Source organism: Desmodus rotundus, chromosome 4 (genome assembly GCF_022682495.2).
Source record: "Desmodus rotundus isolate HL8 chromosome 4, HLdesRot8A.1, whole genome shotgun sequence".
In the NCBI taxonomy this organism is placed as follows: domain Eukaryota; kingdom Metazoa; phylum Chordata; class Mammalia; order Chiroptera; family Phyllostomidae; genus Desmodus; species Desmodus rotundus.
In genome coordinates this window covers 10,023,690-10,050,569 of record NC_071390.1, presented here as the reverse complement: position 1 = coordinate 10,050,569, position 26,880 = coordinate 10,023,690, and the positions used below count along the sequence as shown (strand labels likewise).

Below are 26,880 nucleotides of genomic sequence, written 5' to 3'. Positions count from 1 at the left end.
AAGGCTCGGGAGGAGCTGGGCGAGAGCCAAGAACGGCATGGAACCACGTGGTGGGCAGATGCAGGTTTACGGTGGTTCCATCTTTTGAGTTAATAAAGCCACTGTAATAATCACAGCCTGCATGTCTTTTTTCCACACAAACAACTGGAAACCTGCTTTGCCCACCCCTGTATGGGCAAAACCAGCTGGGAAAAGCATGCTCTTCCCAGTAGGTAAACATTACGGGGAGCCCACTTTCAACTTGAACAAAAAGATCCTTTCCCCGAGGGCTGTCCAAAGGTGGACGAAAGGCAAGTGATGCGACCTGCAGACTGGAGGGCACTCGGGCACTGGACAGCGCAGTAAATGCGATGGCAGTGGCAGCAGCTAACGTGCCCGAGCGCTCATGGTAATGCCAGGCGCTGTGTTTGTCAGCGCTCTTCACGTGGGTCATCTCACCTAGTCCTCGAACAGCCTGTGAGTCAGGGTCACTTGCCCTGACTTCCCTGGTGCAGACACTGCTCAGGGCTGCCTGGATTCACAGCGAATGGTGCTTTTCACTGGTGATATGGTATAACCACCTCACTCCCTTCCAGATCTGACATTCTACCCTGTGTTCAGAGGTCGTGAACCACAGATACGATTTTTTAAAACATCGTTAAAGCTTTCTTAGTCCCCACTAAGAAAGTCGCACGTGAACTGCTCCTGCTGCACAGTGTGCCCATCCGTGAGGAATTCGGCACGGTAACTGGTCACAGCGTCAATGCGCCATTCTCTCAGATGCCACTCGGCTGTCAGCACAAGCGTAAGGACATCCTGTGGTCCCTGCCCTGGGGACGGAGAAGACCCTACGCGACTGTAATCCACACATTCATAAATAGGGGCCATTTCCGTCACAGCGTACTGGCCTCCAAAGATAGGTAACATCAACAGTGTTCCCCTTAGATTTCCTCTGTCACAGCCAGGCACGTGAAATAAACCGGCTATTGAAATTTAACGATAATGCTTCACTTTTATAGCGGTTTGCCTTAAACGAGAATGAAATCTTCTGTTGTGTAGTTACCAAGTGAACACTTTATGATAAGATCAAACAGCCTGACTAATACAGCATTTGCAGGACAGGGCGGAAAGGCCCCGCCTCCAATGGGGTGGGTCACCTTCCCTGCTAAGGTCTGGCCCTTTTCCCATGACTTGGTTCCTTGTGACCCTTCTGAGTGTCATCAGATATGTCCTGTCTTAGGGAACAGAGTATCAACAAACTTACATCACATAAAAATTGGCACAGCAAAAATTTAGAAAACATATGACAACTTTTGTGGGACGACAACTTTCCCTGGTGAGAGGGCTATTTCAAACATTCAAACTTTAAAAACTGTGCACATTCTATGAACCTAGAGTTCCTTTTTTATAACTTAAGGAACTAAGCAGACCACTATAAAGATGCATATATAACAATACTTGTCGTGGCGTTATGTATAATAACTAAAACCCAGAAATGACCCATCGATCAGTGAAGAAACACTTAGATAAATTATGGCACTATCGTATAACAGAATGCCGTGTGCACGATGAAAACTAACATTCATCGCTGCCGACAGAGGTGACCGTAACATGTCATTTACCGGAAAAAGCAAGCCGCAAAACTAAACGCAAAGTATGACTGTATTTCTTTTGTAGATACATATATTACACAGATAACAGACCAGGAAAGAAACACTATAAAATACTAACATTGACTTTGCTCAAAAAGTCAAGATAACAAGTAATTTTTGTTCTCTTTTCACTGTTCTGCATAATAAAATCTTTTATAGCAAGTAGAAACTGTCTTTTATAATAACACACTCATAAAACAATAATGCTCACTCCATTTTTTTTTTTAATGACAGTAATGCCGGCGTATCTGGGGGACAAATGAGAAGGCAATTCTTGCTTTCTTGCATGCCTGATGCATCAGCAACTAAAAAGAGGGGACGCGTCTACTCACAGAACCCCAACACACAGCTTTGTGTGTTATAATATCCACTGAAATGCTTACGTACTTTTCTGAAATTCCTCCAATTTTCTAACAGCTTCATCTCGCTCTTGTCTAATTTTGTCACACTGAAATGAGAAAAAATGAAAATACTGAATTTGTATCATATGTTTGGAAAGACAAGGAAGAGCAAACGTACGAACAGCAATATTATGAAAAGAAAACAAAAAATTAAAAGCCGTTAAAAAAGCATTCATGATCACATGGTATTTGTACTGCTCGCCCAGCCTGGTATTTGTACCATTAGATCTGCTCCATTTTCTCGGACCTTCTAAGATAATTTATGAGTCACCTTACTGCTCATTATCTCCTCAGTAACAGACCCATTTACCATTCTTAAGTTAAAATATATTCATTCTTTAAGAGAATACGTGTGCCCCTTTTTAAGTAGGTATTTTGCAAATACAGTGAACACCCCACTCGTCCGCAGGTCACATTGCCCGAGACCGGATGGTTTCAAATATCCAGAACACCGACTGGTGTACACCTGGCAGTGACCGCGACATGAAGTGACAGCGACAGGAAGACAAACTGCGGCCACATGCTCCACGCACTCTCTCACTCAAGGAAAAAAAAATCCTTGTATCCCTACAGTTCTAAATAAAAGAAGGTAGCAATGCAAAGGGAAAGAAGATGAAATACTCTGCAATAAGCAGGTATCATTTACGATAAACGGATTTTTCATTTTAAAAGGTGGGAGGACTCCCCGAAAAAGACTTTAGGAGGTAAGACCATAAAAGGCAAAAAATAACTATTAAAGCAGGAGGACTTTTTAGGACATCTGGTATAGAAACAAGTCTTTAGTACTGCAACAGACCCTGAAGGTATTAATGAATTGTTAAAAGGCTAGTTCATTACGAGAACTGAATTCAATTTACCCTGAATTTCACAAAACGGGAAAGTATAACACTTTTAGAAAGACTTTTCATCCAAAATGTCTAAAACTTTAAAAAGTGATTTTAGCTATTAGAGTGATCATTAAAACCTTAATTTTGTGGAATACTATACTAAGAGGACCATCTGAAGAAAACACAACTTTAAAGTGTATTTTCATCCTACTGTGCTAGATAAATACACTGGGATTTCGTGCCTTTGGATATTTTCAACTTCCTATGGCTAAAAAATAATGATGCCGTGGATGATGTGAAAAACCCGACTTAAAAGAGTGAGATATTCTCATCTGACGGAGTGGCGAAAACCGAAACAGGCCGATATCAGGAGTTGGTGAGTCCCGACTGCTGGAGGGTATCAGCAGGCACAAGAACTTCGGAAATAAACCACGGAGACCGAAAGTGCACACACCCTGTGTGTGTGTGACTCAGCAGGTCCACTTCCACTACTGGAGTCTCTAGTAATGCGCACGAAATGATCTAGGTTCGACATCTGTAGTAGTAATGAAGCATGGGATAATCATACAGTACGTGCAAAACAGGAGGTGAAATGGCCTAGAGCTCTGTGTGTACCATAGATAAGCCTCAAAAACCACACTGTGTAGTAAAAAGAGTCGTGGAATACATACCAATTGATATTTTAACACACATTTGATATACTTACACGGTAAATGCATATTTCATGATACATGTGGCATATATAAAAATACAGGGACATGAAATAGCAGGATATGCACACGAGATTCATGACAAAAGACAGGGAGGGGAAGGCAGCTATGACTGAGTGACAGGCGATATTCAACAATTTTTTCTACAGTATTCTTTTTTACTTTCAAATTTCAAAAGAAAAATGAGTTCATTTTGTATGTCGCATATTTGTTATATTATTCCCTGCCCTTGTCTGTGATTTTAAAATATTTTTAAAAGAAAGGAAAAGTTAGGAAGCAAATGGTTCAGTTTTCCTCTTCAGTCTCTTAAGAACTCGAACTGTAAAAAGCCACACGGGTAAATCCATTCTGACTCTAGAATGTGGGACCAGGACACAGTGCGTGCATAGCTAACTTAGCAAAAGCTGTTTACGACATGCTGACTTAGACCGTCCCCAGGAGGGTCAGGCTGGGCCGTATCACACAGCAGAAGGCACAGAGAAGTCCCTCCTTACGCATGGGGCACACACACCAACACCCCCAGTGGATGCCTCAAACTGCTGATAGTAAGGAACCCTATATACATTATGTTTTTTCGTATACATAGATCCCTGTGAAACGTTTAATTTAAAAATTAGGCACAGTAAGAGATTAATAATAATAATAATAAAATAGAACAATTATAATAACATACTGTAGTAAAAGTTATATTAATGTGGTATGCGTCTTCCCCCACTCCCCTCTTTCTCTCTCTCTCAAAATCTCTGACGACCCATCTGATAAATGAAAAAAACACTAAGTAACTAACGTGGGGGGACCATACCCAGCACACACGTGCTAGACAAACACCCCGGGCAGGACGGAACGGGACACCGGAAGACTGTGTTGTGCTACTCGGCATAGCACGCAGTTTAAAACCTAGGACTTGTTTATTTCTGAAATTTCCCATTTAATATTTGCAGACCTTGGTTGACTGTGGGTTACTAAAACTGCATATAAGGGGGGACTACTGTATTTTTTTTTATCATGGCTTTCTTGTGAAAATCTATCCTCTGTAAAAAAAAAAAAAATGTCTAATACAGTTTCTAGTTTCAACTTAACAAATTAACTGCATGTATTTTTTTTTGGTGTTTAAAATTCTAAAAACCAGACATCAGGATTCTCAAATAAGCCTCATTAAATCCTGCAGTGTGCGGTATGCTGTTCAAACCTTAATTTTATGATGCTGCCAGCCAGTTGTCTCAGTGATGCTCCCTTGTTTTCTAGAATGGGGCTTCTGTCTGCCCTGTATTTCCCCACCAGCCTGCCAGCCTGCCCACCCCACCTCCAACAATGCACAGCAAAGCACAAAAAGAAACATCATTTGTGATTAGACTCCTGAGTTATGATTGCCCAATAAAATGTATCCGGTGCTTTCTTTCAAATTAATTTCATGTTTCCACTGTCTGGCATTTCTGAAAGGTACAAGATGCCCTGTGAAAAACTGTTTTTATCTACGAGCTGGTGCTTGGGAGTGTTGCTCCTTACTTAATGTCAGTTGGATTCTTCTATAAACCTCTCAAAGCTTCACCTGAAAGAATTAGAGGTTAATTTCACTCTCACTTAAATCAAAATGGCTAGAGTTTTCTGAGACTTTGGCTGACAAAGAAGTGAAATGAGCATTCTTAAACAGGATGGTACCCCATCTACTCAGACCTGAAAAAGGCCACCAACTGACATCACCCATAAGCCACCAATGCAGCTACCATTTACTGGTCATTAACCACACACGACAGCATTAGGTAGGCCTACACCAATCCCCGCAAACTAAGATTTTATACAGATGCTCGCTGCTCATAAGATGCTGGGAGACAGGCTTTGCTTAATAACAGGTCTCCACACCACAGTCTCATCCTAACAGGCAAGTAACCAGTTTCTGCAGCCTAGCTATGTGCTTTTACGCCACCCCAGAGTCATTGCCTGCCGATTCAGAAGCTGTCTCCCAACCCCAGCTGTGTTCTATCAGGGGTCTTCATGTTGCCTGGCTTGCTATTTTCTGCAACCACATTATGGTAGAACTGGCAGCCACAGAACTCACCATCTGCTATGATTACTGAAAGGGGTGTGTGCCGGGGGGGAGGGATCTCACAGGCAGCAAAGGCAGCTCGCTCTCACCCAGAGCTGAACAAAATATCAAGGATGGATGCATTTACTAAGCAAAAATCCAAACATCCACTTATTTCATCATTTCAAGTGAAGTCCCAAAAGCATCTTGTAATCTTTCTTTCACTCTACCCGCAGAGAGAATTCAGTAAGGGTTCTGGGCCTTTTTGGAAGAATGTTTCACCTTTATGTCCCACAGAAGCCCCTCACCCATTCTACCCCTTCCCCTACCCTGCTCACGCAGCTGCACTATTTGTAGCAATGGCTTCTTTTTGTCAGAGAATTGCTCATGAAGACGTTGCAATAGCAACAGATGTTCGTGGGCCATCACTCAATTACAAGGCCCCATGATGCTCTGTAGCTGTGATGCTCTGTAGCTCAAGGCAGGGGTAGAACCCCGAGGCCCAAGCACTGGCTGGTTTCAGCAAGCGGGATAACATTGCGTCTATTCTAGAGTCTCTGTTTTGGCTCTTGAGGAAGTGGTGAGTCGATCAGAGGTTGGCCTTGCTGGTTTTGAACGCGCTTAATATTAGAAACTCTGGCTACTCTCCAGATCTCTTCCTTGAGCCCCACCCAGGCGGATACCCAGCCTCTGAAACTAAACCTGCACTTCGAAGCACCGACAGACTGATTCTCGGAGGAAAGTCTTTCCACTGTGAACTGGCATCGCCCCTCCCCCCCACGTGAAGAGCTCCGATGTTTCTCCCACATGTATCCTCCGACTTACTGTTTATACTAAAACGTCTGCTTGACAGGGCTCAGCAGAACTACAGATAACTCATGTAGATACTAAGAGATCTGTATATTTTGCTGTGTGTATATGTTACCCCAGTGTTCTGAATTGTCTAACTTCTACTAATACCAACATTCATTGGCAGCTCTGTGGTGTGCAAAGGCAGGGGGGAGGTTTGCCAGCCTGCAGAAAGGCCAGTCTCGGGCCCAAGCAGTGCACACATGTACTGCATACACACAACACCAACGGAGTAGACAGCCTGTCTGAATGAGACTTCTAAGCAGATTGCTACCACAATCACTGGCCGCCTCTATCTCCTCCCTTGAGCCTGGAACAAATTATTTATACAGCACCGCCACGTGCTGAAGCACTGTGCTATGCACGGGGGGCAAATACACCGGGAAATGTGATCAACGATGGGCTCTCACAGAACAGGTGATTTACCAGAAAGGATCCACAAACAAAACAAGCAGTTTCCATGGGAGAAACAGTGCATTGTAGGGACACACCGCAGAGGCTGTAACTAGTTTAGGAAGTCCACAGCTTCACACAATTCTTACTTATTTTTCTTGAAGTTCATTCTTTTTATGTCCAGTTATAATATTTAAAACTTTAAACATGCAAAGCACCAAAATTGTGCATCTGTACCTCTTTTAGAATCTTTGGCGATGTACCTGAAGGACCATCAAATCACTTTTAATAATAACTGACAATTATATTGTTCCACCTACATAAGTTTGGCCAGGACTCAACTGTGCTTATCCTTGAAGAACACAAGTTAAAATCATTCCCACCAGCATGGAATTCCCTGCGCTTTGGTGGCGTGTTTTCTTCCAACGCGAAGTTCTTTCCCTCCAATTTTCACAGGCAATAAAATAGGAGCTGCCTCTGAAGCTGTCTTACAGCCTTCTCCAAATTCTAGGTATTGTGTGTTGGAAGGAAACACATGTCATCAGAACAGAGATCCCTGCTCTTTGTTTCTGGATAGATTGCTGTTAATAAGAGACTCATTTTCACTTTCAAACTGCTAAGTAATTACTTTTTCTCTGGCACAACCACTTGCCACTCTGCTCTAAAGAAACTGCATGGGTGTGGATGTATTATGCATGAACGGTTACCATAATGGGTGCATAGCTCGCTCTTCAAAGTGGCTTCTTTATTGATTTCTTTTTTTTAAATAAAAATACTTGGGGACCTTCACCTCTGAGATTTACACAAGAGGAAGAAATTTTAACAATAGACAACTGAGCCAAGATGCAAACAGTATCATATACCTTGCTTCTTGAAACATAAGTCCGCCTCGTTCCCTTTTCATTCATTGTTCCTGGAGCGCTGACAGGCGGCCCGATGCATGGGCACAGCGGCTCACCCCAATGATGTCTAATCAGCCACTTAACCATTTATTCATTTCAAAACTCGATCTCAGTTCATAATATTACACACAAATACTTACTGTTTAAAGGCAGACATTCTTCTATTACACAGATTTCCTTCTTTTTATGTACACTCCGCACACATCCCCTCCACCCTCAGAAAGTTGAAAGCTATTCCATTAAAAGCTCAGTGAGGCTTTGCCCCCCATTAAAAAAAAACACACACACAATTATGACCAAGATCCTCAATGGGTCACAAGAGACTGCCCTTCAGCTGCAGAAGCAGCACTAACATTTGAATATGATGACTGCTTCACAAGCACAGTAAAACGTTTTATTTTGTTGATTCCAAAGTAAACAGTCCTCTATTTTTTCATACTCCCCACGAAACAGATTGGGACGGGTTGCTGCCTTCAATGTGATAGACTTTCTTCCTTTTTTAACATACTGTTGATAATGTCACTTAGAAACTGGCAAAAAAGAATTTAAAAAGTAGCACCTTTCCATAGTCTCCACTTATCTTGATGTTTAAAAAAACTGAAGTTTTTATATTTTAATCCAAGCCTTACAACTTGAACCTTATATATTTTGGTAGTAATGAACTTTTGTTGATAAAATGTGATAAGTGCCTCAGAAATATACATATGTTTTGTTACAAAGAAGCACACAATTCTGCAGTAAGTGACATTTAAGCCAAGCATTAAGAGCTACGAACAGGGTCTCAAACTCATGTTCACCGGGGGTCATGTCAGCCTCGCAGTTGCCTTCAAAGGGCCGAATGGAATTTGAGGACTGTATACATGTAACTGCTCCTTAACAGTTAAGTGAGAGCTCGGCCCTGCCACCGGGTAGACACAAGGTGCTGGGCGGGACAAACAAGGTGGAGGGCCGGATTCGCCCCGAGGGCCTTGTGTTTGCCACCTGTGTACCGAGAGTTTGTCACACAGAATTGAGTAGGAATTTTGTCTTTCTGTACTTTTCCCATCCCACCCCAAATCTAGGTAATCACTTATATCATCACAATTTATTACAGTTATTTGTCAACTTGTGTATGTCCCTTATTCTTGAGTGGTTTTCATGTGTATTTTCATGTGTAAAAAATACACCTTCATGTGTATTTTTTATGCCCCAGTACTCAGAAGACATTCAACAAAAAGTTTTCCCTTCAAAAAGCTTTCCTTATGAACTCAAAAAAATTCTGATCATTGATAAAACACACACACACACATACACACACACACAGACAATGTCCAACATTACATTTTTCTTGAACAGGAAAACTGCAAAGGAAAAGACCACGAAAACCTGGGCCCGCCCTCCCTGAGCGCCTGCTCTCCCCGGGAATGCAGGATGTGAGGAATGCAGTAGCTCCGAAACTGTGCCCACACGCGCGCATTCGTGAGCTGTTCTGACCTCAGGGGGATTCCATAGCCAAGTTGCAGGTCTTAACAACAAACTGATAGACAAATGATACAGAAACGTACGGAGTCGGATAATTTGTGGAATTAAATTCATGTGGAAAATCCATGAGCTACCAATAAAGAATTGTGAATAAAACCAAGACCTTTATGGAAAAAGAGTTCATTAGCTCCCGTAAGTTTACCTGCTTCAAAGAGACCACCTGTGGTTAGAAGACCCAAGTCCCAGCCTCGAGTCTGTTACCCTGAGGTCCTGATCTCTGGGAAATGGAGCTGACCGGGGGCTGTTTGAAGCATCAGACAAGGGAGGGAGATAAGTGGATGAACAGGACTCACAGTAACTTCCAAATGAACGAGGCCTGTTAAGCAACCACCTGCTCTGCACAGATTCCTGTCCTATCACGTGTCTCAACAGAGGAGACTCCCAACAGGGCTTAAAAAGATCTCACCCAAAGGAATCACACCCACCGTCTCTTCCCACTGATAAGGTTCCTGGCCTGGCAACAAAGATAGACTTCACGTGGACTTTGGTCCCTTCCACTCTGGCAAAATTTCCCCACATCAAATTAACTAGGGCAAATGGAGTCTTACTTTAGATTCCTATCCTTGATTGACTTAGCTGCATGCTGGTGCGGGGCCGTTAGGCAAGAATGGCCGTGCACCTGTATTTGCTGACGTGGAGTAGACAAAGCTCACCTAGCTAGCTAGGTACGAGAAGCGCTTTGACGAAGAAAATGGCATTCTCCATTTACCCCCTCCAGAACTAAAGCTGCTTTTACTCCTCTGCTGTATAAAAAGGCTTTTATTATATGTTGCCCTCCTTTGTAATACTGCCCTGCTTTGGGGGGGAAAAATCTTCAGTAATAAGCCTGCTAGTCTTTTAACAGAAGATAAACAGAGTGCACTGAACTTGAAACAACTCTAGTTTGTTTTACCCAAGCACACAGCATTCCGTGTTGCTTTCATTTCCTTTCTCCCCACTTCTGTTAATAGTTACTTTTAAAGAATTAGAATAGAAGCAAATCAATAGTGCATACAGATGTTACAAAAGTATTAGGCCATACTCTGTGTAAAAGAAACATGTAAACAGTTAATGGGCTAAGATAATTTATAACCCTTCTTTGACCAAATGCATTTTACCTATAATTTCCACCCACATAACAGACGGTTCACCTAAAACTTTATTGCAGAGAATGGCTCTCAGTTAAACAACCATCCTCACCACCGCCAACAGGTGTTTGTAAAACATCTGCTATTTTTAGGGCAATGCTAAGTCTACTTGTAAGCAAGAATTAAAGAAGAAAAAGAAAGAACAAAAGTTTCCTCTTCTTCCTCTTACGCTATTCATTTTCTTCTCTGTCCTTCCTTCTCTGTCATATGAAGGTACCGGTTTGCTTCCTCTCCTCATATCTTTGAGGTTAAGTCAGAGTTCTCCCTTCCAACTGGTTTTGCTCTTCCCCTCTTGGGCCAGGAACACCCAAGGAAGAGATTCAATCGACTGATAACTGGGCTTTTTCCTCCTAGAGCTGGAAGACAGTTGGAGATCTTAGAAAGAGACGCTCAAGCTACCTGGCTCCATCACCCATTAGGTTCACTTTGAAGTTATAGGGTGCTGGGGACTCGGGATCTCAGCACAAACTCCCCACCTGTTGGCATCCTCAGGACACCCGTGATTTTCGGTGTTCATGGCAATAGAATTAGAAGTTTTGTCAAACTATTTTCTGGGACCTTCTTGCCATATTAGAGATGCATACACCACTCACATTCTATCACGGACATTTTCATCACCCCCACCTACCATTCCCTGCATCGTCTGATAAAAGGAAGAGAAGAAATTTAAGATTTCATAGGACCAAAAAGAGTTATGTACAAATGAGCAAAGAAGCCTCAAAACTGGGTGGAAAATAATGATCTAAAAATCCATTATAATCCGCCCTGGCTGGTGTGGCTCAGTGGATTGAGTGGTGGCCTGCAAACTAAAGGGTTGCTGTTTCGATTCCCAGTCAGGGCCCATGCCTGGGTTGTGGGCCAGGTCTCCAGTGGCAGGGGGTGCGAGAGGCAACCACACACTGATGTTTCTCTCCCTCTCTCCCTCCCTTTCCCTCTCTCTAAAAATAAATAAATAAAATCTTTAAAAATAATTTTAAAAATCCATTATTATCTGCTTTGAACTAAAGTGATATTAAAAATCACAAAGCATACTATAGCTATATAGGTGGCAAATTAATGTAAGTGAAAAAGCTAAATATGATTTCTAATGGCCCGATCAATGCTCCCAAGTACGCCACAGGTTTTACAAATATTTAGCTCGCTACTAATTTTCATTATAGTTCTTATTCCAAAATTGTAAAGATGAGGTTTCATAATTTACAGCAATGGTGACCACCTTCTTTAATAATCACGAAGAACCTGTTTCATTAATTTTCCAACATGGATGTTCTGTTTTGAAATATCTGGTCTATCAAACAAAGTAATTTCTAAAAGTAAATTTTGTTTATGTCTAAAAACAATAATGAACAGTTCTGCTCTCTCTCCTACTTGTCATTTTCTATGCATTCCCTCTACTTTTTTCTACTTAGCCTTCCCTTCCATTTGTGTGTGTGTGTACACATATACACACACACACATATTCACAAATCTTAGATAAACATGTTCAGAGGCAAAAAGCTAAGTAGTTTGTAAGTGTAAGTAGATTTTGATTACTTAACAGTTTAAAAATAAAACATCCGGAATCCCTAAAAATATTCACCAGGCTTCCCCATCTTCACATCGGGTATTTTTAAACTTCCAGCATATTATTTATATACTTAGAGGACGTAAACACATGAAAGGTTTATGGAGGCGTTTGGGCTAACCAGCAATGATTGATTCCAAACAGTTCTCTCCAGAAGCCAGTGTGTCTAAACCCCAGAGGTAAATGTCTTAGGCCTTCAGTGCCATCACTAGAATCCCAGATAGGACTCTTGGGGAAAAGTACAATTCTTGGGGGCTTGAGCTGCTCAGCCTGGTGCCTCCCTGCACATTTAGCTGTGTAGTTAGTCCCCCCGAGCAGCGCCCCCTGTGGCCTGCCTGCTCTTCTTCACCATCTGGAGCCTGGAGTTGATAAGAGCTTGAACCACACAAGCAGAAGGAAAAAAAACAAAAAAACCCTCTCACTCACATTTAAGGGAAATTGGTGGCAGGACAATGCACCACGCCATCTAGGCTTTTCACACAAGTAAGAAAGGAAAGAAAGGGTAAAATACAAACCTTCTCCTTTGTTTTCTGGTTCTCTGCTCTAAGGTCTTCATATTCGCCTATTGCTAAAAGAAAAAAAAAAAAGAAAGAAAGCAATGTTATAACATGATCAAAAGTTTACTGTAGAAAAACCTGGGAACTCGACTAACCCCTATTGTCTATTTCCTAGGGTGGGGGTGGGTGCAGAAGAGGCCACAGGAGGAAGGCTTCTACTTTGAAGAGTAAGGAAGGAAAAGAGACCACAGCAGATATGAGTCCACCAGGCCAAATTTCGGTTCTCCCTGGGTCATGAGGAAGACCTATGAGCCAAAACTGACCTATGACAAGTCACTTCTCCTTGATACTCAGGACTCGGCCCTGGCAGGTGGGTGTTCCCTGAAGTTCCTTCCACCACTATGAGTCTGTGGTGCTGTAACCAGAGGTTTATTTTTCAAATCAGCTGCCAGAAAATGAAGTAGGCTCACACGTTCAACTCACTGTCATACTTCTGCTTCATCCACAGAGCAAAAAGTTCACACTATGAGCAGTCAGCTCGGAACACCTATTTTCAGGCACTGCAAGATCATCGTTCACCAAGCCCTGAGCAGATACCAGCCAGATTCATTTCGCTAGGTTGGGAAAATATGTGAATTATTTGGAAGTACTTCCAACTACATGGGTAAAACATCAGTTTTTAAAACCCTCTAGTGCCAGAAAAAAAAAGTAATCTGAACCTCCACATTCATCTTATAGCCAAAGCACCATTTTTAGATGCCTTTACAATTGAGAATGCTACATTCGGAGCGCAGGACAGGAGGGAGAGAAGGGCCCGGGATGACGGTCAGCACAGTGCCTAAGGTGGGCCTCGCAGAGCCGCGGCCCATTTCCAGCAGCACCTTAACCGCTGCCAAACACCAGAACACCATCGGATGGGAACTTTATACTTTCATTTTCTAAAAATGTAATTGGATTTATCTACAAAAAGTTTTTCCTAAAAAAAAAGACAAACAGAACTTTCTATTTCTATGAATAACCTAAAGTTAGAAACAAGAAATCTGAAACCAGAGGCTTCAAGAACGTCCCAGATACCTGGTCATTAGTTCTAGGGGTGCAGGATTCTGACCACTGCTCAGAGAGCACCCCAGAAACAGACAACGCACGTGGGAAAGTGTGTGTTCAGTTTCCCCCGATCGATCAGGACCTGGAGAGTTTAGAAGAGCTACTGAGAAGGCAGGACCGACACCTTAAAGCCCAGTTCAGATGAACAAGTATTGATGGGATTCCACCACCAGCGCCCAGAAGCTTTGTTAGCACTCTATGACCATCTAAATAAGAACTAAGGGGCAATTTTACTGAAGGCACACCCAAAAAGAATCCTTGAAAATGAGCCCTAAAAAAAAGAACTTAGCCCTAAAAACAGCTGAATGTGTACATGTAACGATATAGCTTTTAAAAAAATAATTATTTTCAACAGAAAAGATTTGATTCACCACAGAATGCAGCTCTCTGCACACCAGCTCCTCATCAGCCTCCACCACACAAACCCCTAATAGTGCTTTGAAAAACAAATATATTTCATTGATAGACCTTGCATTAGTTTGCTTAACATTTAAAAGTATCTATAGAGGAGGCTGAAAATCAAAATTGATTTGCCCCTCTATTCTTGATGCCCTACTTTATAGATGTACAAAACAAACAAGAAAGGCTTATCAAACCATGATCTCATACTGACATTAAGAAAATTTTTTCTATTTGTAGCCATTTTTAAAATACCGATACTATTCTTCCATTGTATTGCCGATAGAATCCAGATGAAACATTGTAGACCCCCAGTTACTGGGTCGTTCTGGACAGCACTCATTAAGAACCCTTCACCTATCGATCTTCATGGAAATCAAAGAAAATATGATTTATTGTGATTATTTGCAGGTCAAAAAACAATAATAAAGTCAAGTACAGGGAAAGGAAATGAAAAGGGTAGGAAGAAATTCAACCTCTTGGTGGTGGGAAGGGGCACTTGGGAAACAGGGCATAAAAGAAATGAAAAACAGTTACTAATGTTTTTATTTCTTTGAAGTTAGAAAACCAAGCTCACTGCTTTCAATAATATTTACACACACAGACACACCATAGTGATTACACATGTAACCATCCTCAGCAAAACTGGCAAAAACTGAAGTGACCTACATTATTCAGCTACTTTTTTTTTTTTTTTTTTTTTGTCAAAGCTAAAGGGTCACAGAGAAAAGCCTTCTACTGTTCTAGAACTGGCTCATGGTTTGAAAAGTTTATGTCCGTTGTAGAGCCCAAGTGACCTGCGAGAGAGACCCTCCAGCTCTTGACCTCACCAACGCAAAAGGTGAATCTGACCAACTGTCTGCCACAGAAAAAGATCAGCTCTCAGTTTACAGGTGTAGTTCACATCTCTATACCACACGGTCACACTGCACAGTAGTTAAAAAGCACAGCCTCGGCCCAGCCTGAGCACAGGGCAGCCAGGGGACCTTGGGCAAACTGATTCATCTGAGTCCCATTTTTCTCATCCGGAAAATAGGAACGATAATGATACATTTCTCACAGTGTTGTTACTAAGAGTGAGTGAGCTAACATGTAAACTGTAAGAGTACTTAGGCATATTAAGGGTTCAGTACAGGTTAGCCGTGGGTATTATTACTGATACAGCAAAGCACATCAAATCCTGTGCGCGTGCCGAGATTAGGCTGCTCTCTAACACCCTCAGTCACATATGGTCTGAGAGATGGCACAGTAGAAAATCTCTGAAACCCTAGAGATTATCCTCCCCTAAACAAAGGAGAAAGGGAGCTGCAGACCAACTGTAGTTTGGCACATAAGTGGAGGCATGCCCAAAAGCTGTGCTTTTCAATCCAGGCTGCCCATCTGAGTCACCTGGGAAGCTTTTAAATTACACAGAAGTCTAACCCCCTCTGCACACAGCCCTAACCCAAGGTTCTGGTTTAACTAGTCTAGGGCAGAGCTTGGGTGTCCATATTTTTTTTAAAAGCAAGCACCCCAGGTGATTGTAACTTGCAGCCAAGGAAGGGAATCACCACCTAAGAGTACAGAATGGAAGAACAAGGAAGACGTGGAGAAAACGAGGAGAACATCAGGCGGAACACGTGCTTCAAGAATCATGCTGGTTTTCCATTTTCTAACTCCCTGAATTCCAAGGGAGTTTTCTTTCCAGGCGGGAAAATCATGAGGGAGCCAGCCCAGGAAGCCGCGGAGTGCACTTAGTTGTTTCAGAAACAGTTGATAACTACAGGCCAAAAACACCTCTGGCTAGGGGGACAAACAATCAGTTCGCCTGGGACCTTCGCAGTGTCAGCTCCGAAGAGTTCAGGGTCCCTGGAGACCTCCGTCCCAGGTAGGTGAATCACCCCATCTCTAGCATTAGCTCCAGATCAGCATTTCCGACCAATACTTTCTAGATCTGCACCGTCAAATATGGTAGTCACTCGCCACATGTGGCTACTTACATTTAAATTATTCAAAATTAAATAAAATTTAAGAGTCAGTCCTTCAGCAGCATTAGACACACTTCAAGTGCTCAATAGCTACTGGATTGGCCACAAAGTTCATTTAGTTTTTCTGTGCAATGACTCTAGTAGTGCTTATTTGTCTTTAACTTCACTCAAAACAATTTTGTTACATTGTATTGTGACAGGTGTCATATCAGTGTGCACTTAAAAAATAACTAATTAAAATAGTGAATTTTTGTGCAGCCATTTTAGTATTGAAGATGGAAGAAGACAAGCAATATTTTCGGTGTATAATGCTTTTTTATTTCAAGAAAGGTAAAAACGCAACTGAAATGCAAAAATAGATTTGAGCAGTGTATGGAGAAGGTGCTGTGATTGACCAAACATGTCAAAAGTGGTTTGCAAAGTTTCTCAGCACTACTGACATTTTGGCCAAATGATCCTTTGCTGTGGGGCTGTCTTATGCATTGGGAGATGTCCAGCAGCACCCCTGGCCTCTATCCACTAGAAGCCAATAGCAGGAGACAGCCGACACACTCAAAATATCCAAACCAATGAAGTTATTGGTGAAAATCAAAAAGCGTGCCTTTTATTTTATGGGAAAAAACCATAAGGACTTTTTGGCCAACCCAATACAAGTGGCTAGTGGCTACCGCAGTGGACAACCAACAGGAGAAAGTTCTACTGGACAGCACTATTCTGCGCATTTCTGTCCTCAAACTCAGCACGCTCATCAACTCCCATCATCAGACCTCCCACTTCCTGTGTGCAGGGTCTCCTTTCCCTGGTGCCATCCCCCACCTGGCCCTCGAGCTGGTTCCTCAGGATCACCCTTGATTCCCCACCTCCTCCCACCTCCACAGGATCATCAAAGGGCTCAGAACTCTTTAAATGACTCTCCAGTCTGTCTTTCCTCAACAGCCAGTACCTCTGCTCTAATTCCGACATTTAATAATGGCAAAACCTTCTTGCCCAGCCTCCAGCCTCCCTCTATCCCCAGTTCATTCTTTACAAGGTAGGTAGTTAGCACAGTAACAATGCAACCTGGTCATTTCACTCTTACTTAAAAGCCCCCAAAGATGTTAGGACCCTACTCTCCTTCCCCCAACCCCCCACCATTTAGCCTGGGAGACCACAATTCACTCCCTCTCCCCTAAAGTCCCAGGCTTCCCTGAACCCTCCAAGAGCTTGAATACCCAGGTGCCTCTAAAATATTCCCCCCCAATGTGTCAGTTGTGGATCTGACCTGCCACCTGGAGAAAGCTGCCAAATATGATGACGCCAAGAGGTGGTGAAGCAGGTGCTGGAGGGCCCCCTCAAGGGCATCCTGGTCTACACTGAGGACCAGGTCATCTCCTGCAATTTTAACAGTGACACCCACTCCTCTACCCTCAATGATGGGGCTGGCACTGCCCTCCATGACCACTTTGTCAAGCTCATTTCCTGGCATGACAATGAATTTGGCTACAGCAACAGGGTGGTGGGCCTTATGGTCCACATGGCCTCCAAGGAGTAAGAGGGCCCTGGATCACCAGCCCCAGCGACAGCAAGAGAGGCCTTCAGGTGCTGGGGAGTCCTTGCCCCAGATCGATCTCCCAACACACTGAGAATCCCCTGACCTCCAGTTGCCATCCCAGACCCCCTGAAGAGGGGAGGGGCTTAGGGAGCCCTCCCTTGTCTGGCACCATCAATAGAGTTCACTGTACCCAGCCAAAAAAAGTAAGATAAAATATTTGTCCCTCTGCCTCAAGGTCTTCCCCTCCCCATCTTCCCTACCTCCTCACTTGAAAAGCAATTCAACGGTCATTTCTTCTAAGAAGCCCTCTTCACATGCCTTAGGCAAAAGTCAGCACTTACAGTTCTAATGTATTACCAGAACACGCTGTTCACATGTCTCTACTGGACAGAACGCCTACTAGCACCTCCTAAATTATCTGAGCTTAGGTCTCTTTTCTTGTCTTTTCTCCCCTTGATTCATTACTTAAACCCAGCAGAATACCAAGCGCAGAGTTGTTGCCTGTGATGAATGAGTGGCTGATTCATTTCAATCTGTGATGTAGAGCAATTAAGCCAAATATTAACAGCCCCATTTCAAAGATGAAGACACAAACGTATTGAGAAGTCAAATCCCACAGTAAGAAACGGCGGAGGCAGAATCAGTCTACTGACTCCCCGTCACTTGTGTAAAACACGTGAGTGGGCACTACTATGAACACTGTGCTAAAGCGCGAGACCAGAAACGGCCCTCGAGGGTGGGGCCTGAGTCTTTACACACCCAGGTGCCCACATCCAGCACAATGCCTGACACACAGCAGGCCCTTGATCAATGTGTGTTAAATTAAGGGGGGAGGAAGAATGGATCTAAGTCTTCACATGAACGAACCATGAAAGAGCACATACTCTCCTCCCCATATTAAAAGGGTCTCTTAACACCATATGTTACAATAGGATACTTAATAAAAGTGAAGCTTTAAATAGCCATCAAATGTAACCAGAAAACATTGCCTCATGAGCTCTTCTAATGTAGATTCTCATCCATTGAGTCCGCATCTTTGAGGCTCATGGAGCCTTGAAATATCTCGTACTAATGGGGAGTGAGGACGTGAGTCATAACAGATAGTGTGCAATTAGGACATTACTCCTTTCTGTATACCTCCCAGTGGGTCCTGCTCTTAGAGCCAGGGTGGAAAGAGAAGTCATTTATACCTCACTCGTTAATTAAAGTATTTTTTTTTAAAGTCAGGGAAAACGCTGCTGGAAAAAGCTGATCAAAAAACAAAGATGGCAGATCTCACACCTGAAAAGAAAGTATGCCAAGCCTGAAATTCACCCATTACTCGGTAGAATACACAGCTCGGTGTTAATGAATTAATGATGCTTAAGAAGTACTCATAACAAACTATATTAATGATTTAAATTAACCAACAGAAAGGAAAGAAACTGAGTAACTTTATGATACATATGTAAGCCTGGCTCCCCACCTGGTATGTAAGACACTTGGAAATTGACACTCCATCCTCACAACAACAAACAAGCTGAACAAACCCAAAGTCAACAACTCTTCTTAGATCTATCAGAGTTGAGGTCACAGGGCACATCGCTACTCCCAAATTTGGATACAATGGAGCAGATAGAAAGGATCAGGACTTTAATTAGAGCAGAAGCCAGGCTGCTCCGACAAGTGCCCACAGCAGGTGCACAACCTCCCAGGAACTGGCACCAAGGCAGAAAAACCCGAACTGTAATGGACAAACTGCTGGAAGCTCAGTCCTAGCAAGTGTGAGAGTTAAAAACCTCAGGGGATGGACCAGACTCGCCACAGGAGGGACGGGGGGAACCCACACTTTTGTGAGCCTGACCTGTAGGAGGGCTAGCAGGTTCCCATAGTGAGTATCAGAGAAAATTTCTCTACTGCTTCAGGCCAGGGAGGAGGAAGTAACTACTCTGAAATACATTCAGAGCATTCTGTTCTTCCTAACAGGCCTGCCCTCAAGAGAAATTATTTTACCAGAGCTTAACAGACTTGGGGGAGGTAATAGCCCAACTCCAACCCCCTCCAGCACTCCGGCCTCAGCTGAGGAGGAGAAAACAAAACTGAGAAGCCCTTGAGAAAGTCACAGCCCAGGGACCCAGGCTCGCTACAAGACTAAGACCTTATCATAGGACTGTACAGCCCTTCCCTTCCTCCATCCTACCGTCGCATTAATGTTTATAGCCGCTTTATTCACAATTGCCAAAACTTGGGAGCAACCACGATGTTAACCAATAAGTGAGGGGATAGACAGACTATGGTACTTCCATACAAGGGGGTACTAGCCAGGGATAGAGAGAAATGCATGCGCTATCAAGCTGGAAAAAGACATGGAGGAATCTTAGAGGCATAAAACTAAGGGAAAGAAGCCCATCAAAGAAGGCTATATACTGTACAATTCCAACTATATGGCAATCTGGAAAAGGCAAACCTATGCTAGTAAAAGGATCAGTGGCTGCCAGGAGGTCAGGCATAAGGAGGAAGCAACGAACAGGTACAGCAGAGGAAATTTTTGGAGCAGTGAAACTGTGTGGCGCAATAATGCAATAGAGGGTAAGGTCATCCATTTGTCAAAAACAGAATGTACCACCCTAATACAAAATGATGATAACAGGGGAGAGGGGGAAGGGAGAAGGGGGGAGCTATGTAGTAATTCTCTACGTTCTGCTCAGTTTTTTCTGCAAACCTAAAACTGTTCCTAAAAAGTCTTAGTTAAAACAAACATATATATCATAATCATACACTGATCTGGGCCACAAAGGACTTTAACTAAAAGGATCCTAATATATTACTGCTCACTGTACCATATAAAAATTTCAGAACTCACGTTTTAATGTTTAAAATGCTAAGCCAGCATGGATGGTAAGCAGAGAAAAATAAAAGCCATCTTCCTTCTACATTTTAAAGCAGAGCCTCGCTGTCTTACAGCTCATAGATTAACAGCCACAGCACAGCAAAGTTTAAAATACATATAAGTTTTGGATCCAACAATTCCACTTTTGAGAATTTTTCCTACGGCTGCACTTTCAGATATAGGTGTACAAGAACGTAAGCAGCACTGTTATCTTCAATAAACTTTAATTTTATACGCTTCAGATTTGCAGCAAAATTGCAAAGACAGTACAGAGTTCCCATACCCCCCTATACCTGGTTTCTACTATCATCAACATCCCACATTAGTATGGTACATTTATTACAATGAGCTGACCGATACTGACACAATATTGTGAATGGACGTCCATCCTCTATTCATATTTCCTATTTCCCACACAGTGCTCCATTTTTGTCCTGGGACGTCATTCAGATACCACATAAGGTTCAGTTGTCACCTCTCCTTAGAAACCTCTTGGCTGTGGCGGGTTCTCAGATTGTCCTTGTTTTCGATGACTTTGACAGTTTTGAGGAATACTGGTCAGGTGTTTTGTAGAATGTGTCCCTCATTTGTGATTTGTCTGATGTTTTCCTCATGATCAGACTGGGGCTACAGGTTTCTCGGGGAAGACACTGAGGCGAAGGGCCATCTGCACCACCTCTCACCAAAGGTGTGTGACTATCCTCAGTGAGGCTGGAGAGAAAATAAAGATCAGGTCTCCCGGGGGAAAAACTTTTTAAAGGTACAGACTATCAACATGACTTCCACCACCATTGGCACTGACCTCGATCACCCAGCTGAGTGATGTCTGTCAAGTTTCTCCTCTGGAAAAATACGTGCTCTCCCCCTTTCCATCCCGTCCTCTTCGGAAAGACGTCACTGGGTGCAGCCCACCCTGAAGGAACAAGGCACATGTTCCACCACTTTGACCAGGAGTACCTACAATACACTATTTGGAATTGTTTGTCTAGAAGAGTTGTCTCTTCACCCTGTTTATTCAATCATTTATTTTTGTCAGTAGGGACGCGTGAATATCTGTTTTATACTTTGGGTTATAAGCTGACATTTTGTTGTTCAAGTTGTTCCATCGTTGGCTGCTGAGAGTTCAGTTGGTTCCTGTATCTCTTTGACACATCCCCATTACTGTGGGCTTCTTTCTTGGAGCACTTCCTCATTGCTGGTATAAGATGCTCCAGGCTCGTCCTGTGTATTTCCTACCCCAGTCACCCCAGCCCTAGAATCAGCCATTTCTCCCCAGAGTCGTGTTCCTTTCATTGGAGAATGATACAAGAAGCCACATTGCCCAACTGATGTCTCTTCAGCAGTGGCTAACCAACTTCAGGAGGAAATTGCATTTTTAATAACTACACTGGTTTGCAACAAAAACCATACAACCCACAAGGCCTAAAATCCTTACCTAGTCACTTAAGAAGTGTCTGCCCACCGACTTGGCATGGATCCGATGCTGACAATGCCTCAGCTCTTCCAGACTGATAGGGTCATTGTGGTAGGCAACAGTCGCAGCCCCTTTTGTCAAAATAATGCTCCAACGACTTTCTAACCTAGAAGCCATGGGAGCACTGGACACCTCTTTTTTCATTACTAACTCAGCTCTAAGAAGAAGCTTGACTGAAGTTCCACCTGAACCCTAAGCACTATCTCAATGATCTTAAGGAAAATACTAGTAATTAAACGTAAAGGGAGGTTGCCTCTCTTTAAAACCAATTACCTTACCATCGGAAATCCAATTTAAACAGTGTTAGCTCAAGAACAGCCCATAACCTCCAGGTTGCGTGTTGTTGTTTCGGTTAGAACAGCCGCATGGTTAAGAGCCAATCACTCTCTTCAAGACTTCCTCCACGATTTCCAAATGACATGACACTACTGTGGTGACCAGCTTAGTGGGCAGCCATTGTTTGTGTCTGCGCGGCCTGCGTCCCCCTCCTGGAAGTGGCACTCTACCAGAAAGAGAGCAGCGTTCTCTGTCGGACAGCTGCTCCAACCCATTGATCGGCCTTTGTGGGGGCTGCCAATCAAGGTGCCCTGCCCTGCCCTGGCCAAAGGATTCAAACACATGACCCAATCTAGGTCAACGAACACGCTTCCTGGAATTGACATGTCTAGCACCATCTCTAGAGTAGGAACTCCTCACCAGCAGGCACAAGGTTTTATTCATCTGTGTATCTCTGATGCCTAGCACAGTGCCTGGCTATGAATATTCAACGCATGCGGGCTGAATAAATTACAATGTAAATCATGTACCTTACACAAATGCTAAGCTAAGTCTATCATTTCCCAACAGAATTCTGGAGGGGGAGCAAATTGTATGATGTTTTGTAAGGGAAATGTCCACTTCAGTAGCTAGGAAATATGCATTGGAAATAGTATCCCAAGTTGCCATTTCTCAGCACATTAGAGATGTCAATCAGTCCAATAAAATAAAGCCCCCGAAAAGACAAAAGGAGAATTACCTCATTACCTCAACATCTGCTGGAACATAAGCAATCGCACACTGGCTAATTTTTTTTAAAGGGACATAATATAACTTTCTAGAAAGACATAATATAGCTAATTATACCATTCACTAGAAGAGAACATACAATGTTTTGAAGTAATTCAGAAGTGGGTGTGATTTATAAGACATAGAGCTTAGGGAATGGTAAGTATAAATTAGAGATTGTTCATATTATGACAGCCTCCGTCATTACATTTCACAACTTGTGTCAAAAGCAACCTCATTGGCCATGCCGCTGAGGCTTCACGTTAGGCAAGGGCTGCTGTCAGCCCTGCCATTCAGAGCAGACAGGAACCTTCTTCCCCAGCGGGTTCAAATTTCAGACTTCAAACTCACTAAGGGAAGAACAATACAATGAAACCTCAGTGGTCGGTAAACATGTAGAAAGATTTCAAACCTCGCTAATAACCAGGTAATACAAATTTTTTAAGGTACCGTTGTTGCTCATCAGATTGGCAAAATTAAGAAACGTGCCAGGATGCCAAAATTAATAAAGACCACTGCTGGTCCACGTCGACCGGTATGTGGTGTCATGGGCACGGCTGGGGGAACGTGGGCCGGCTCAGCCGTTTGGGGGGCCCTCTTGCGATGTCTCGCACAACTGTGTGTGTACGTGCCCTCTAACACAACAATTCCGTTGCTAAAAATCTGTCCTAGAAAAATATGTGTCATCGTACAAACTTATTCATATGATTATTTCATGAACGACTGTCTACCAGAAGATAAACTGGAGGAGAGCAAAGACTGGTTCACCATCTCAGCCCCACCGCCCTGGCGTCTGGCACCTGGGCCTTACCCATGATATGGTAAGAGGCACCTGGTAAATAAATGAGTATGTTTACTCGGTGTTAAAAAGGAAAACAGAGAATTAAATGAATTATTAGTTCTTGTTCACATTAAACAGGGATAGTGGGGTTATTCAAAATGTTATTAACAGGTAGTAAAAAGAATTGTCTATTTTCAAAAATAAATTATACACACCATCATCTTACCAAATTGATCATAATATTGGGAAGAGCCCAAATCCCTAGTTGCCTGTTTTTCCACCTCCGTATTTTACCGGTTAGTTCCATTGGCCAAACAGCAAGTGAGTACTCGTGAATTTGTTAACACACTCTATGACCCAACCACAAACAAATGCCCTAGGTCTGAGATGCATGAAAACCAGACTGTGGACTGAAAAAAATTCCAACACCTGTGTATCCAGACTCACTAGCCATGAAAAAAGAAACACAATTTCAAACTCTAACTGATCTATTGCATTTGATATGTCCATAATCCAGAAAATATATCCTCTAACAATACCAATAACATAGATTTGTTTGTTTTCTGATGTAATATAAGAAAGAACCAGAAACTTAAGAACCCTTTTTCTCAGCTCTCAAACCCAACAGAGACGGAAAATGTATTCCAAAAGCAAATATAAACTTGTGGATTATCTGTACTGTTAATCTACCCTTGAAATTATACACAGAATGAAATACAATTTTGTATCATTACTATTTGAAAGCTGATAACCTATCAAAAGATCTGGTATCTACTGGCATATATTACCAATAATGAAATCTCCAATGTTTAGAATATGAATTAAGAGTATTTAGGGATGGGTGAATGAGGTTAAGGGTAACAAGAGGTACAAACTTCAGATTATAAGTAAGTCATGGAAGTATAATGCATAGCACAGGGAAATGGAGTCGATAGTAACTTTGTAGAATGACACATAGTTACCAGACTTATTGTGATTACGTCATAAGCTGTATATATGTCAAATCACTATGCTGTATGTCTGAAACTAATATAGTATCATATGTCAACTACACTTGAATAAAAAAGGCTTTATGTTATGGGGGTATTATAAGACATTTAAAAAATACAGATCCAGCCCTTTACTAAAAACACTTGAGAAATTCCAGATAAAGGCATTTAAATTACCACTAGAGTCACTGATGCTTGTGACTTTATGACCTTGGGCTAATTTACAATGGGAGTTGAGGGTACTGGGAAGGCAGAATCCATTGACATTTACCCAGCGCGTTCTAGACGGGAGATGCCACAGAGGAACGTGTCTGACCATCTGAGTGAGGTTAAAGAATTTCCCCAAGGTCACACAGTAAACAAGCTCACACAGTAAACAGTAAACAGATTTGTTTCCAGGAGTGTGCATTCCAGAGGGGCCCACATCCCCCTGCAAATGGTGCGCTTGCATCTTTAAAGAGCAACAGTTCATAGTACTAGGCGGAACCTGAGGACAGGATTTGGTTTATAGCCTTGGCCTTCAGTCAGGTAAGGCTTAATCGGCAAGACCCTGGAAGGGATGGATACCGACTCTCCCAAATTCAGAGTTGGTGAGTGGAGCAAAGAGAAGTGTAAGAGCTGGGAGTAAACACGGAGGACTGGCCAGAGAGAAGGGGCCCTACGTGTTCCCTGTACATGGTGGCCCTGTCCGCAAGTTACTCAGAAAAGCACATGTTCCTACATGTTTTTACTTCCTAAATTGCTATGGTTCCTCTCTTTCTTGACCCATATTTTCAGGCCACCTTTGGCCAGGATAATCATCAGCTTAAATTTAAAAAGTGTTTGGTTCACATTAATTTGGCTTTGATTAGAAGAGTGGTTAAGCGATGGAAATGATGGATTAAAACAGTTCTTTCTTAAGGGATAATCTCGCATTGCCAGGCAGTGTACAAGTGCCCCTCCATGGCCTGCCTTTCCCGTGGAGGGGAGCTGAGTCTTAATTCAGGAAGCCTGACACGAGGCAGGGTTTTGACTCAATGACTAATAAATTGCTAAAAAATGAGAAGTGATAAAACACATCGTAGCCCGAAAATCCTAGCTGGGGAAAGAAAAAGGAACTAGAGCAAACCACACAACGTGAAAAGCTGGGAAGGCTGAAGCAGAGCGCCGCAGGCCTCCCCGCGCGTAAGGGCAAGGGTGGGGCCGAGCACGCGAGCAGGGCCCTCCGAGCCGCCCCACCACCCCCTCCCCAGATACCCGGCCCGCGCGCTAATCCCTCGTGGAAGGTAACGCGTGGGGCCAAGTCGGCGCCGATCCTCGTCCCTTCCCCCAACACTCCAGATCGCCGGCTAAAACCACCAGCGGGTGGCATTTCCCGCACTGCCGGGCCGACACTCCCCGGCTCCCGCCCGGCCCCCTCGGCCCCGGGCTCTCCAGTGCGCGCGGGGCGCGAAGGATGCTTCTCCGCGGGTAACGGAGCTGCTGGCGTGGCCACGCGGCCGCGACAGCTGCAGCCCCGCCGCCAGCAGCCCCGAAGCCAGCGCCCGGGAGCCGTCCCCGCCCACGGGCCGCGGCCGCCCGCACCTGGCGGCTGCGCGCCCGCCTACCTTGCTCCTTCAGGTTGGTGATGAGCTGCAGCTGCTTCTCCTCGTCGGAGCTGTTCATGTCGGCAGGTGGGGTCGGGAATAAAGGGACAGGAGGGAGAGGCGAGGGACCCGCGGGGGGAGGAGGAGGAAGAGCAAGACGCCGGTGGCGGGCGGCGGCACCACCCGGAAGTTGGACTCGCTCCCGCTCCTCCTCCTCCTCCCGGCGCGGAGCGCACGGGTGAGATCATCCCCGCGCACCTACTCCTCGGCCGGACTGGCTGCACCTGCGGCGGGCGGCGGGGCGGTGCGGGGGGCGGGGACGCGCGGGGCGCCCGAGGGCCAGAGTTGCGGTGAGCGAGGGACCCGCGGTGGCCCCGGGCCGAAGCCCTCGCCCTCGCCGGCGCCGGCTGCTGCGCTCGGCGTTCTCGGCGGAGGCCAGCGCGGCAGGTTGCGCTGGCTGGAGGGCACGCGACCTGCGGACCTGTCTGCGTTCGCCCTGGCTGGCTCTGGAGTACCTTTCTCCGCCTACCCCACCCCCCGCCCCCAATCTCCCCAGAACCCAAGAGGTGGATTCAGGACCAAACCGGCCTTGCATCTGCAGCGTCTGTGGGAACCCCTCTTTGAACGCTGCCCTAGGGCCGGTCCCCGCCAGCCGCCCATGCAGAGCGGGACCTAACGGGCTCCTTCCCGATCCTCACACTGTGGGCTCAGG

The 26,880-nt window shown here is 44.0% G+C and overlaps 1 protein-coding gene across 2 annotated transcripts in view; it reads right to left on the bottom strand.

Annotated features, from left to right (window-relative positions):
• SHTN1 (shootin 1) overlaps nucleotides 1–26,573 on the bottom strand; it is a 95,977-nt gene extending 69,404 nt beyond the window's left edge. The window contains exons 1-4 of one of the 2 annotated variants that reach the window (XM_071221143.1): nucleotides 26,190–26,573; nucleotides 21,118–21,228; nucleotides 12,464–12,516; nucleotides 2,019–2,079 (exon numbers count right to left, since the gene is read on the bottom strand). In XM_071221143.1, coding sequence (XP_071077244.1) covers nucleotides 2,019–2,079; nucleotides 12,464–12,516; nucleotides 21,118–21,228; nucleotides 26,190–26,247 — 283 coding nt within the window. In that variant the 5' untranslated portion in view covers nucleotides 26,248–26,573. The remainder of the gene's footprint in view (nucleotides 1–2,018; nucleotides 2,080–12,463; nucleotides 12,517–21,117; nucleotides 21,229–26,189) is intronic. The other variant, XM_024555566.4, reaches the window with a different exon arrangement.
• Nucleotides 26,574–26,880: the final 307 nt, after the last annotated feature.